Raw genomic sequence first — 12,221 nt, 5'->3', positions numbered from 1 at the left:
GAAATGTTCTTATGTGATTTTTTTTTCCATTAGTATTAATAGACGTTAAACCCCACCGAGCCCAGGCTTGAATTTGTGATACTTGGCAGGAGAAGCTATGTACTGAGAGTGCCATCTCTAATAATTTCCCTCAATTGCCTTGTACCATCCATGAAACACAATTGCATGGCTTGGTGCTGGAGGGCCGTGGCAACCCATGGAACCAGTGGGATGGATTATCAGATTGGCGTAAAATATGACACAGTGGGTCCACAACCAGTTGCAGAAGAGAAAGACAGGCAGCTGACGAATCATTGCCCTACCAAGCCCTGTGCATCCGAAATCTGTGGATGTCTTGTAGTCTACGTCATCCATTAGCAGACCCATCTAGGATTAGCCTATACTCACATGTTCCACTGGAATCTCTGAGAACCAAAGATAATTTGCCAGGGCAACCCCAGAGATAAAAATTCTGTGGGGGCGTTAAAAAAAAATGTCTTTTACTAACTCTGAACATCAGTCACAGCTTGCGAAGCGCTTTTCAAAGTCTGCTCACTGCTTATAATGTCAGAATCTCGGAAGCTAATTTGTACACGGCAAGCTCCCACAAATGGCTCAGCGCAAACTGGGGGATTCTTTGTCTTTGTCAGTACCATGCAGGGATTCACATTAAGTCATTTACAAGCAGAAAAATGTTACCTTGGTAGCTTTATCTTTGAAAGCTGACACTTTCTATTTTTTATCAGGTTCTTCTTGCCAGTAGTTTTGTGCCATTTTATGCTGGGGTCAAGGCAGTCAAGTATAAAGGAGAGGTAAGTATAAGTTAGTTTCTACATAATAGCTTTGATAAGTTATGTGCATTTTCTGTAGAAATTTCATCGGGAATTTCATGTGTAAATTACACATCAATTACATATCTTTTTAAGCATAACTTCACACTTTCTTTTATCTTGTGGGGAAGGATTCCCCAGCTGATTATCAGTCCATTGAACTGTGTTATGAATGATCCTTCGTGGCCTACAAGTCCTGATGCTGGACCTGAACCCGCACCTTCTGGTCTAGAGGTAGGGATGCTATCACTGTATCACTGCATGTGAGGACCTGAATTTATTCTTAATTCATTCATGGGATATGGGCATCACTGGCTGGGCCAGCATTTATTACCCATCCCTAATTGCCCTTGAACTGAGTGGCTTGTTATGCCATTTCATTCATTCATTTATTAGCGTGACAAATAGGCTTACATTAATACTGCAAAGAAGTAATTGTGAAAATTCCCTTCAGCGAGTAAAGTGTCAGCCACATTGTTGTGACTCTGGAGTCACATATAGGCCAGACCAGGTAAGGATGGCAGATTTCCTTCCCTTAAGTAACCAGATGGGTTTTTCTGACAATCAACAATGGTTCCATGGTCATCAGTAGATTCTTAATTCCAGAAATTTTTTTATTGAATTCAAATTCCACCATTGGCCGTGGCGGGATTCGTACCTGGGTCCCCAGAACATTAGCTGAGTTTCTGGATTAATAGCCTAACGATAATACCACTAGGTCATTGCCTCTTTCCTTTATCTTAACGTCTGTCTGTTGCAAACTGACAGCAGCAGTATAGAAATGGACGCTTGAGGGCAGAAGTGCAGCAGTTGAGAACAAGAGTTGAATAAATTGAAGCAAGAAGCAGAATGACAAAGTCTTGTAGACTACCAAAATATAAAATGGGGAAGCTCTCCTAAGAATGGCTCTGTTTGTTGGAAAGCTGATGCTACAGACCAAAATCATACTGTGCAATTTACTAGTAACAAAAATATTTGTCCTTCTGAGGGGATTCCTCTATCTGTTATTTTGATAGAAGACTTAACCTGCTTCCTCTTATTGCCCAGCATAATTTATAAAATCAATGAATCATACAGCACAGAAGCCCTAGAAGTCTACACCAGCATGCGAGGAAACCTGAACTTCCAACTAATCCCATTTACCAGCAGCTGGCCCATAACCTTATGATGTGCCAAGCGCTCATCCAAGTATTTTTTAAAGGATGTGAGGCAACCCACCTGCACCATGCTCCCAGGCATTTCAAAATTGTGCATGAAAGTATCTACTAGAAATGATTTCCTTTTCTTTCGTTGACACCCTGCCCATGTTAAGTTGCTGGCCTCATACTGTGCACAGCTAAAATTAGAAGTAATATGAGGTAAAAACATGAGTTCCATTGCATTGACGTTGACCCAGTTGATTATAGCTTCTGATCGAGAAGAACTTGAAATCTAGTACCTTTCTTACACTGTAACTTGCTTCCCCATCACCCCATTAAATTCTCTACCCATCTTCCTGCCCCTTTTCCTCTCCTGAAATCCTTGACTTTCGATCAGGTTTGAACATTAGGATCACCCATTATATTGCCCTGTTGACTGTTCCCATGTTTGTGTTCCTCAAGGAGAGGTTGCTGCAAGAGAATGAGCGATGCCCTGTTTATATTTACTGTTTCTGATCAGAATGCTCCACTCACCTGACAAAGGAACAGCGTTCTGAAAGCTTGTGGCATTTACTATCAAATAAACCTGTTGGACTTTAACCTGGTGTTGTGAGACTTCTTACTGTGTTTACCCCAGTCCAACGCCGGCATTTCCACATCATGTCTCATAGAAGACAGAGAGTGGTCGTGGAGGGAAAATGTTCAGACTGGAGGCCAGTTACCAGTGGTGTACCACAGGGATCAGTGCTGGGTCCTCTGTTATTTGTGATTTTTATCAATGACTTGGAAGAAGGGGCTAAAGGGTGGGTTAGTAAATTTGCTGATGACACCAAGATTGGTGGAGTAGTGGATGAGGTGGAGAGCTCTTGTAGGCTGCAAAGAGACATTGATAGGATGCAGAGCTGGGCTGAAAAGCAGCAGATGGAGTTTAACCCTGATAAGTGCGAGGTGATTCATTTTGGTAGGACAAACTTGAATGCTGATTACAGGGTCAATGGCAGGGTTCTGAGGAATGTGGAGAAACAGAGCGATCTTGGGGTTCATATCCACAGATCTCTGAAGGTTACTACTCAAGTGGATAGCGCCGTGAAGAAGGCTTATAGCGTGTTAGCGTTTATTAACAGTGGGTTTGAGTTCAAGAGCCGTGGGCTTATGTTGTAACTATACAGGTCCTTAGTGAGACCACGTTTGGAAGACTGTGTGCAGTTCTGGCCATCTCACTATAAGAAGGATGTGGAAGCATTGGAGAGAGTGCAGAGGAAATTTACCAGGATGCTGCCTGGTTTGGAGGGTAGGTCTTATGAGGAAAGGTTGAGGGAGCTGGGGCTTTTCTCTTTAGAGCAAGGAGGATGAGAGGTGACTTAATAGAGGTTTGTAAGATGATGAGGGGGATAGATAGAGTGGATGTGCAGAGACTATTTCCTTGGGTGGATGTAGCTGTTACTAGGGGGCATAACTATAAGGTTCATGGCGGGAGATATAGGAGGAATGTCTGAGGTAGATTCTTTACTCAGAGTGGTCAGGGTGTGGAATACACTGCCTGCTGTGATAGTGGAGTCAGACACTTTAGGAACTTTCAAGCGGTTATTGTATAGGCGCATGAAGCACTCCAGAATGATAGAGAGTGGGATAGCTCAATCTTGGGTTTGGACATAGCTTGGCACAACACAGCTCAGACTGTACTGTTCTATGTTATGTTTCTATGTTTCTATATAAAACATTTCACCTTATCCTACTTCTGATCCTTTAGCTAATTACCTTAAATCTGTGACCTCTAGTTACTGACCATCCTGCAAGTGAAAACAATTTCTCCTTGATTGCCCTATCAAACCCTAAAAGAAGGGTGAAAAGAAGGAACTGATCACTACTTTTTCTTCCAATTCATTTTCTCTCGTTTATGTGATCTCTGTTAGTCATGAACTGGGCACTACACGTATGCTTACATCATTGCACCCCCACGATCAATGTTTCATTTTGGTTGTAAGAACAAAGAAAAAACAAAGAAAATTACAGTACAGGAACAGACCCTTCGGCCCTCCAAGCCTGCACCAACCATGCTGCCGACTGAACTAAAACCCCCTACCCATCCGGGGACCGTATCCTTCCATTCCCTTCCTATTCATGCGTTTGTCCAGATGCCCCTTAAAAGTCACTATCGCATCTGCTTCCACTACCTACCCCAGCAGTGAGTTCTAGGCACCCACCACTCTCTGTGTAAAAAAAAAACTTGCCTCGTACATCTCCTTTAAGTCTGCTCCTCGCACCTTAAACTTATAACTTGTACTCCTACAAGTCTGACCCAAGTAGCAAAGCAGCACAATGACCAGCAACACTATCCGCTCCCCCACCTCAATTAAATGCTTCAAACATCCAAGAATACCTTTGCGAAATGTTCATTGTTGCACTTAAAAGAAATCGCGTGGCAGGAATATAGTATGCAGGTCACAGTGTGATTGCATGGTTATGGTGCCGTCATCGCTCAGCTCTGGAGCTGTGGTTTTTATGATAGGAGCTGTGTCAGATCCGCTATGCCACCAGCAGGTATTTCTTGTCTCTGACGGTGATCAAGCAGATGGAGGCACAACAGGGTTCTTGAGCATCAGCTGGGGTGGTGGAAATGTGCGTGCAGCACGTTGAATGTGTCGCCGTGGAGAAGGCTACCTTTGAACGCTGAACGATGTAGCAGGTGTGGAGCCAGCGCTCGTACATTGCTTGTGGGAAAACCAATCCAAGATCTCTACACAGCGACTTGGATTGAAGTATCCTCTTTAACGCGGTCTAACGTCCCAAGCTGCTTTACAGGAGAGGAACAGATGAAATTTGACACATAGCTGGAGAGGTTTGTGGGTTAGGTGAGAAGGTAATGGAAGAGGACAAGGATTTTGTAACCAAATTGTGGAGAGACGGGAAGCTGGTGGTGCTTGGCAAGAGGATACTTGGACCTGAAATATCTGAAAAGCAGAGCCAGTGAGGCAATTAAAGAGCGTATTTGTGAATTCTCTCTTGGAGAGCAACGAAAGAATGATGAGGCAAGGTAGAGGCATAAGCAGACAGTGTTGTGGAACTGGAATTATATAGCCTTGGTTACCGATGTTGATATGGTAAACTTCTTAAATCATTGGTGCAGAGCATGCAACATGAAATGTAAAGGGAGAAAGAAGAAATAGACTGAATGAAGAATTCGAATTAAGCACAGAATCCATAACTGTTCCCAAGTCATGAACCTTCGCCAAATCCTAGGTTTTGGATTAGTAATCATCAACTTCAGATATAAAACACAAAGTAACTATTTACTCTCTTCACTTGGCACCCAAAGCTTATTCACACTGATGTCAGTATTCTTTATTGGAAAGTAAACTGTTGTTCTGGAATGAATGTGTGGTGGAATATTATTAATGTAGATTATAAAGTGTGATTGAAACCCAGTAAGCCATACCAACAAAAATATCCTTCAGGAATCTTTGTGAGTTGCTGCCTTCAGCTACTTTTGCTGTACAATTTAACTGTGCAGTTGGATAGTCAGAAGCTTTCTCCCAGGGTGGAAGAGTCAATTACTAGAACTTCAAAAGGACATAGACAAATTGGCGGGGTCGGCAAAAAGATGCAGATGAAGTTCAATGTGGTGAAGTGGAGCGTCTGGAAAGGAAGAACATGGACCGACTATATAAAATAAGGGATATAATTCTTTATGGGGTGCAGGAGTAGAGGGACCTGTGTATTTGTGCAGAGATCATGGAAGGTAGCAAGACTGATGGAGAGAAGTTAAAAAAGCATACAGCATCCTGGGCTTTATTAATATGGGCATGAAGTACAAGAGCAAAAAGGTTATGCTGAACTTTGAGAAGGATGTGATGGCATCAGAGATGGTGCAGAAAAGATTCATGCGAATGATTCCAGGAATAAGCAACTTCAGTTACTGAGATAGACTGGAGAATTTACTGCTTCGGAGAAGATAAGGTTGACAGGAGATTTGATAGATGGATTCAGAATTATGAGGGGATGGAACAGAACAGATAGGGAGAACCTGGTGGGAGGATCAAGAATCAATGGACACTGAGTTAAGGTAAAGAAGCAATGAAGGCATAAAGAAACTATTTTTTACAAAGTGACTTGGCAGGATTTGGAAAGTACTGCCTGACAGCGTGGTGGAGGCACGTGTGATTGATGCATTCAAAAGGGATTGTATTATTATCTGACAAAACTATGCAGTGTTACAGGGCAAAGGTGAGGAAGTGGGACAAAGGGAGTTGTTCTTGCAGAGTGTTGCAACAGATATGATGGGTTGAATGGCTTCCTGTGTTGCAACCATTCTATGATGAGGGTGGACAGTGAATGTTGCTTGAGTAATTGGCATCACAGAGCAGCCTGATTGTACCTGCGCAATATCTGTACATGCTGTTTCTGACTGGAGTGAGCAGAAAAGGTAATGGTTAGATTTGATTTGCACCGTTCCAGGGGTACAGTAGCACATTGGTTGTAGTGGAGCATAGTATTACATTAATAGTGATAAAGGAGTTTCTGCTGCACAAACACTTGGGGGATGTGCTCGCTGAAGAGGTCAAACAATTACTGGGAATCCCAGCCTGTGACTGACCAAAATGGAGAAAGTGCATTCAGGAAACCACCAAGCACATCCGGAGACTTTGTCAGGAACATGTAGAGGTGAAATCTAGGCATGCCATTGGCGAGACTGTACAAACCTCCAAACAACTCAGCTACCCGACTCTTCATGCCTCACGTGGCCTGCAGATCACTCATCACTCATTGTACTTGGCAGCTATCTCAGAGCCCATCAAACCAGAGTGGAAACAAATTGCCCTCCTGTCCCCAGTTTTATGAGGATTTAAAGCTTTTAACATGAAGGTGGAGAGACATTTGTTAACTGAGATTAGAGTTTCAATGTATATGGGGCCAAAATGGGAAAATGAAATTGAGATTAAGATCAGCCATAATCTAACTTAATGATAGAATAGGTCCAAGGGACTAATGCCCTGTTTCTCATATTCCTTGAAAGGTACCTGAAGACTTGATGTAAGGAGAAATGCTTGGGGCTGCCTAAGTGCATTTTTATGCTATGGACAGAGCAAGAGAGCTTGAGATGGATCACAGAGTTTGAAATGGATTCCAGACATTTGATTGGATTTATTATTGTCACATGTATGATACAGTAAAAAATATTGTTTCTTGCCCGCTGTGCAGGCAAAACATACCGTTCATAGCGTACATAGAAGAAAAGGAGAGGGTGTGGAATACTGTGTTACAGCCATAACTAGAGTGTAGAGAGTTTAAAAGAGTGAGAGTACAGTTTTTAAAGCATAGGATGGGAGTAAGAGATGGTGTGCTGGGGATAGCTTGCAAGAATTCACCTTGCACTGGTGCCATCTTGACAGTCCTACATGTGAAAAATGGTTCCAGTTCTGTTCCAGCAAATTTCCTCTCCCTGCTGCCAGACTGGCCTTTCCTATTACTAGGTCTCAGCTACGGGTCATTATTGTTTCAGAGCCTCAAGGTTCTGTGTTGAAGTCCCACCCCAGAGCCCTGAGCAAAAGATCCAGGCTGACACTCCAGTGCGATACTGAGAAGCCTCACAACACCAGGTTAAAGTCCAACAGGTTTATCTGGTATCACAAGCTTTTGGAGTGCTGTTCCATCAGGTGAGCACTGTTGGAGATTCGGATGAAGTTAAACGGAGTCTTCTCTTCTAGGTGAGCACTATTTCAAAGCAAAGCAGTGGTGCCCTGACAAACATTTATCTCTCAAGCAACATTATAAAAATAACTTCTCTGATTATCATAAGAACATAAGAACATAAGAACATAAGAAATAGGAGCAGGAGCAGGCCATCCGGCCCCTCGAGCCTGCCCCGCCATTCAATAAGATCATGGCTGATCTGTCGTGGCTCAGTTCCACTTTCCCGCCCTCTCCCCATAACCCTTAATCCCTTCTCTTATCAAAAACCCATCAACCCGCTTCTTAAAAATATTTAGCGAGGCAGCCTCCACCACTTCAACGGGCAGAGAATTCCAGAGATTCACCACCCTTTGAGTGAAGAAGTTCCTCCTCAACTCCGTTCTGAACCGCCCCCCCTTTATCTTGAGGCTGTGCCCCCTAGTCCTACTGTCTTTTTTGAGCGGGAAGAGTCTTTCCACCTCTATCCTATCCATCCCATTCATCATCTTATACGTCTCAATGAGATCTCCCCTCATTCTTCTAAACTCTAACGAGTACAAGCCCAGTTTATTCAGCCTCTCCTCATAGCTCAACCCCCTCAACTCCGGTATCAGCCTAGTAAACCTCCTCTGCACTCCCTCCAAGGCCAAAATATCCTTGCGCAGGTGCGGCGCCCAAAACTGCACACAGTACTCCAGCTGCGGCCTCACCAATGCCCTATACAGCTGCAGCAAGACCTCCCTACTTTTATATTCAATCCCCCTCGCTATGAAGGCCAGCATCCCATTCGCCTTCCTGACCACCTGCTGCACCTGCAGGCTGGGTTTTTGCGACTCATGCACAAGGACCCCGAGGTCCCTCTGCACCGTCGCCTGCTGCAGTTTTTCGCCACGTAAGTAATAGTCCTTCCTACCATTCTTCCTACCAAAGTGGACCACCTCACACTTGCCAACATTAAACATCATCTCACTGATGTTTGTGCACAATTGGTTGCTTTGTTCCAGTTTCTACATTGCGGCATCCAGTAAAATACTGTTGTCACTGATGTAATTCAAGAATACTTCAGTAGTTGTAAAACACTTAGCGGTGTCCTGAGGTCGTGAAAGACGCTGTGTAAATACAAGTCTATCTTTTGTTGCCTCAGTAAAATTCACTTAATGTCATCCACACTTTAAAAACTGGTGTCATAAATAAAATGGGGAAAATTTCAGAGTGGCAATTGGTACAGGATGGATGATTTTTAAAAGCAAAATCAGATGTGGTAACAGTTTTGTAATTGTACATACACAAGATTTATTAATTCTGCCTTACTCTGTCTGACCTCGTAAACATGACTCATTCAAAAACCCTGCTGTTTTTTGTTAGGCTTGGATTGACGGTGGATTAACAAACAGACTTCCAATCTTACCCACTGGACAGACCATGACTATTTCACCTTTCAGTGGGAAATTGGATATCTGCCCGCAGGACAAATCTCAAAGCAATTTGTACATCACGATTGCAAAGCAGGACTTTATCGTAAGTTCTTTTCAAAGTACATTCACCAGTCAAATATTTAAAAAAAAAAAATTTCCTTATCTGAAAGATGCTGATTTAAATACTTTCCATTGTTTAAGCACTTGTATATTTATAGTGCAGTTTTGCAAAGGCCGCTGACACCATAACGTCTCCACACCAATGATGCAGTTATTGACCTCGCTGTGACCTGAATCTGGATTTGGACCCTGAGTTGGCACTATATCAAAGCAAATTGAAACTGTGTGGAGAACAAAGATTTGCTTTGCTTTACGGTGGGCTCACTGTATTATGACCTTAATATTCCAATTTATTCTTATTTGCCATAAAGATTAAGGGCTTTAAATCGGTCAGAAAACGCATACAAGGTCAATTTGGTGACCAACCCAATATTGGGCCTGGCCCTTTTTCAGTCACCCTATGTGGTTGCCTAAAACCTAACATTGAGGTCCTATTTACACATGTAGTAGGTCTAACACCTGTTTTCAACCATTTTTATCAAATTGGTGTTAGCCATTTTGAACTGAAACTAGAGATTTCTTCACTCAGGCTTATTGAATGATGGTCACATCTGAAATTGATGGATTATTGGGCATTAAGGGATAAGGGGATTTGAAGTAGATCAGTTATGATCTAATTGAATGGTGGAAGAGGTCCAATGAGCCATGTGGCCTACTTCTGATCCCATTTCTTGTGAAGCATCCAGATGCAAGAAACTTTGTTGAAACTCTCAGCATTCCTGACATCACGTGGTAGTCCTGCTTCCTGAGTCCATTAGATCCAGCAAACCTTTTCAGTGGTACAGTGGTTGCCACTGCTTTCTCTCAGTGTCAGAGACCTGGGTTCAATTCTGGCCTGGGGTGACTGTGCAGAGTCTGCACATTCTCCCTGTGTCTGAGTGGGTTTCCTCCTGGTGATAAGGTTTCCTCGGTCTCAAGTCTCAAGATGTGCAGGTTAGGTGGATTGGCCGCGGTAAATTGTCCTTTGGTGTATAAAAATGTGCAGATTAGGTGGATTGGCCATGGTAAATGTGCAGGATTACACAGGGCATAGGGGAGAGCCTGGGTGGGATGCTCTTTTGGAGAGTCGGTGCAGACTTGATGGGCCAGATGTCCTCTTTCTGCACTGTAAGGATGCAATGGTTCTCTGGTTCGAATTTCCTGGTTCAGGTTACACAGTTGGTGATAATTTGTCAATTTTCTCTGCCCCCTCCGAAGACATTTCTCTTTAATATAAACTAAAGCATACAATTCGATAGAGAGCGTAAGAGGAACCTGCGTGTGCATGTGCATATATCATTGAAGATAACAGATTGACTGCACAATTAATATAGCCTAAGGCATCCTGGGTTTTAGCAAGAAAGACGTAGAATACAAAAACAAGGAAGTTACGATAAATCGATAAAACATTGATTTGACCTCATCTGGAGCATTGCATCTAGTTCTGGGCAGGATGCGAAAGCATTAGTGGGTTTGGAAATGATTCAAGAGAATAGTTCCAGAGGTGAGGAACTTCAGGTACAAAGGAAGATTAGAGAAGTTCTGGGAGAAGAGAAAATTGAGAGGAGATTTGATCGAGGTGTCGAAAATCAAGTGGGGTTTGGAGAGATTAGACAGGGAGAAACTGTTCCCATCGGTAAAGGATCAAGACCAGAAGGCATAGAGTTGTGGTTAGAATCTGGGATGCACTGCCTGGGAATGTAGTGGAGACTGACTGAATCATGGCATTCAGGAGGGAACTAGACTGTTATCTGAAAAGGAAGATTCTGGGCATGTTGGGACTGATGAATGAGGAGAGATTGACTAGGTTAGAACTGTTTTTGCTGGACTTCAGATGAATGAGGGGGAATGTCATCGAGATTTATAAAACTCTAACAGGACTAGACAGGGTAGATGCAGGAAGGATGTTCCTGTTGGTGGGGGTGTCCAGAACCAGAGGTCACAGCCTGAGGATACAGGGTAAACTATTTAGGACAGAGATGAGGAGACATTTCTTCATCCAAAGAGTGTAAGTTTGTGGAATTCATTACCACAGGAAGTAGTTGATGCCAAATCATTGAATGTATTCAAGAGGCGGTTAGATATAGCACTTGAGGTGAATGGGATCAAAGATTATGAGGAGAAAGCAGGATTAGACTGTTGAGTTGGATGATCAGCCATGATCGTGTTGAAAGGTGGAGCAAACTTGGAGGGGCTGAATGGCCTCCTCCTATCTTCTATGTTTCTAACAGTGTGCAGGGATAGGGGGCGAACGCTGGGGAATGGCACCGGGCGCATTACTTCGGAGGACCAGCACAGATACGACTGGCCCAATGGTTGCCTTCTGTGCTGTAACTGTTCTATTGTTCTATTTCCCTTTTAATGTGCAAACGTTCCATTCCCTGCATGTAACCCCTTGATCGTATTAGATTAGCTGCCTATCAGCATTGTTTATTTCAATGATCAGAGGAAAAGGTACAGCAGCACATTTTAACATTGTGCATTTGTGGAATAATTCCTCTTTTTTACTTCCTCTCTTTCTGTTTTGAACTACAGCTGTCTGTTGCCAATTTTGTGAGGCTCAGTCAGGCACTTTTCCCACCGGGCCAAGTGACGATGGAATCACTGTATTACAAGGGCTTCAACGACGCTATGAGGTTTCTGCGGAATAAAGGCTATTTTGAGTAACGGCCTTAATTTCCTAGGATTTCTTTTCTGTCTGAACAGTGTGTCATGCATTGATAAAAGCAGAATATTGAGACTGAATAAGTCAAACTCTTGTTTTTATTAGATGGGGTTTTGAGGCTTTTGGTGTTTCTGAGACCATATATTTTTAAAAACAAATTAAGGAGCCTTTAGTTATAAGGTATTGTTTAATAACACCAGGTTAAAGTCCAACAGGTTTATTTGGAATCACGAGCTTTCAGAGCACTGCTCCTTGAAGCTCGTGATTCCAAATAAAGCTGCTGGACTCTACCCTGGTGTTGTGAGACTTCTTACTGTGCCCACCCTAATCCATCGCCAGCATCCCCACATCATGGTATCATTTCAAGGAACCTTATTATGTGCCTATATTTCCACCTCACTGAAAATACTCATTGTAATTTTTT

General features: G+C 43.0%; 1 protein-coding gene across 1 annotated transcript in view; it reads left to right on the top strand.

Moving 5' to 3' along the window:
- Positions 1–12,012, top strand: part of pnpla4 (patatin-like phospholipase domain containing 4) — a 38,273-nt gene extending 26,261 nt beyond the window's left edge. The window contains exons 5-7 of the mRNA XM_080197679.1: positions 726–791; positions 8,984–9,136; positions 11,668–12,012. Coding sequence (XP_080053805.1) covers positions 726–791; positions 8,984–9,136; positions 11,668–11,799 — 351 coding nt within the window. The 3' untranslated portion in view covers positions 11,800–12,012. The remainder of the gene's footprint in view (positions 1–725; positions 792–8,983; positions 9,137–11,667) is intronic.
- Positions 12,013–12,221: the final 209 nt, after the last annotated feature.

The sequence above is a fragment of the Carcharhinus amblyrhynchos genome, chromosome 10, assembly GCF_965287045.1.
Source record: "Carcharhinus amblyrhynchos chromosome 10, sCarAmb.v2.hapA, whole genome shotgun sequence".
NCBI classification, from domain to species: Eukaryota; Metazoa; Chordata; class Chondrichthyes; order Carcharhiniformes; family Carcharhinidae; genus Carcharhinus; species Carcharhinus amblyrhynchos.
The sequence above is the reverse complement of the archived record's forward strand: the minus strand, read 5'-3'. Positions and strand labels throughout refer to the sequence as shown.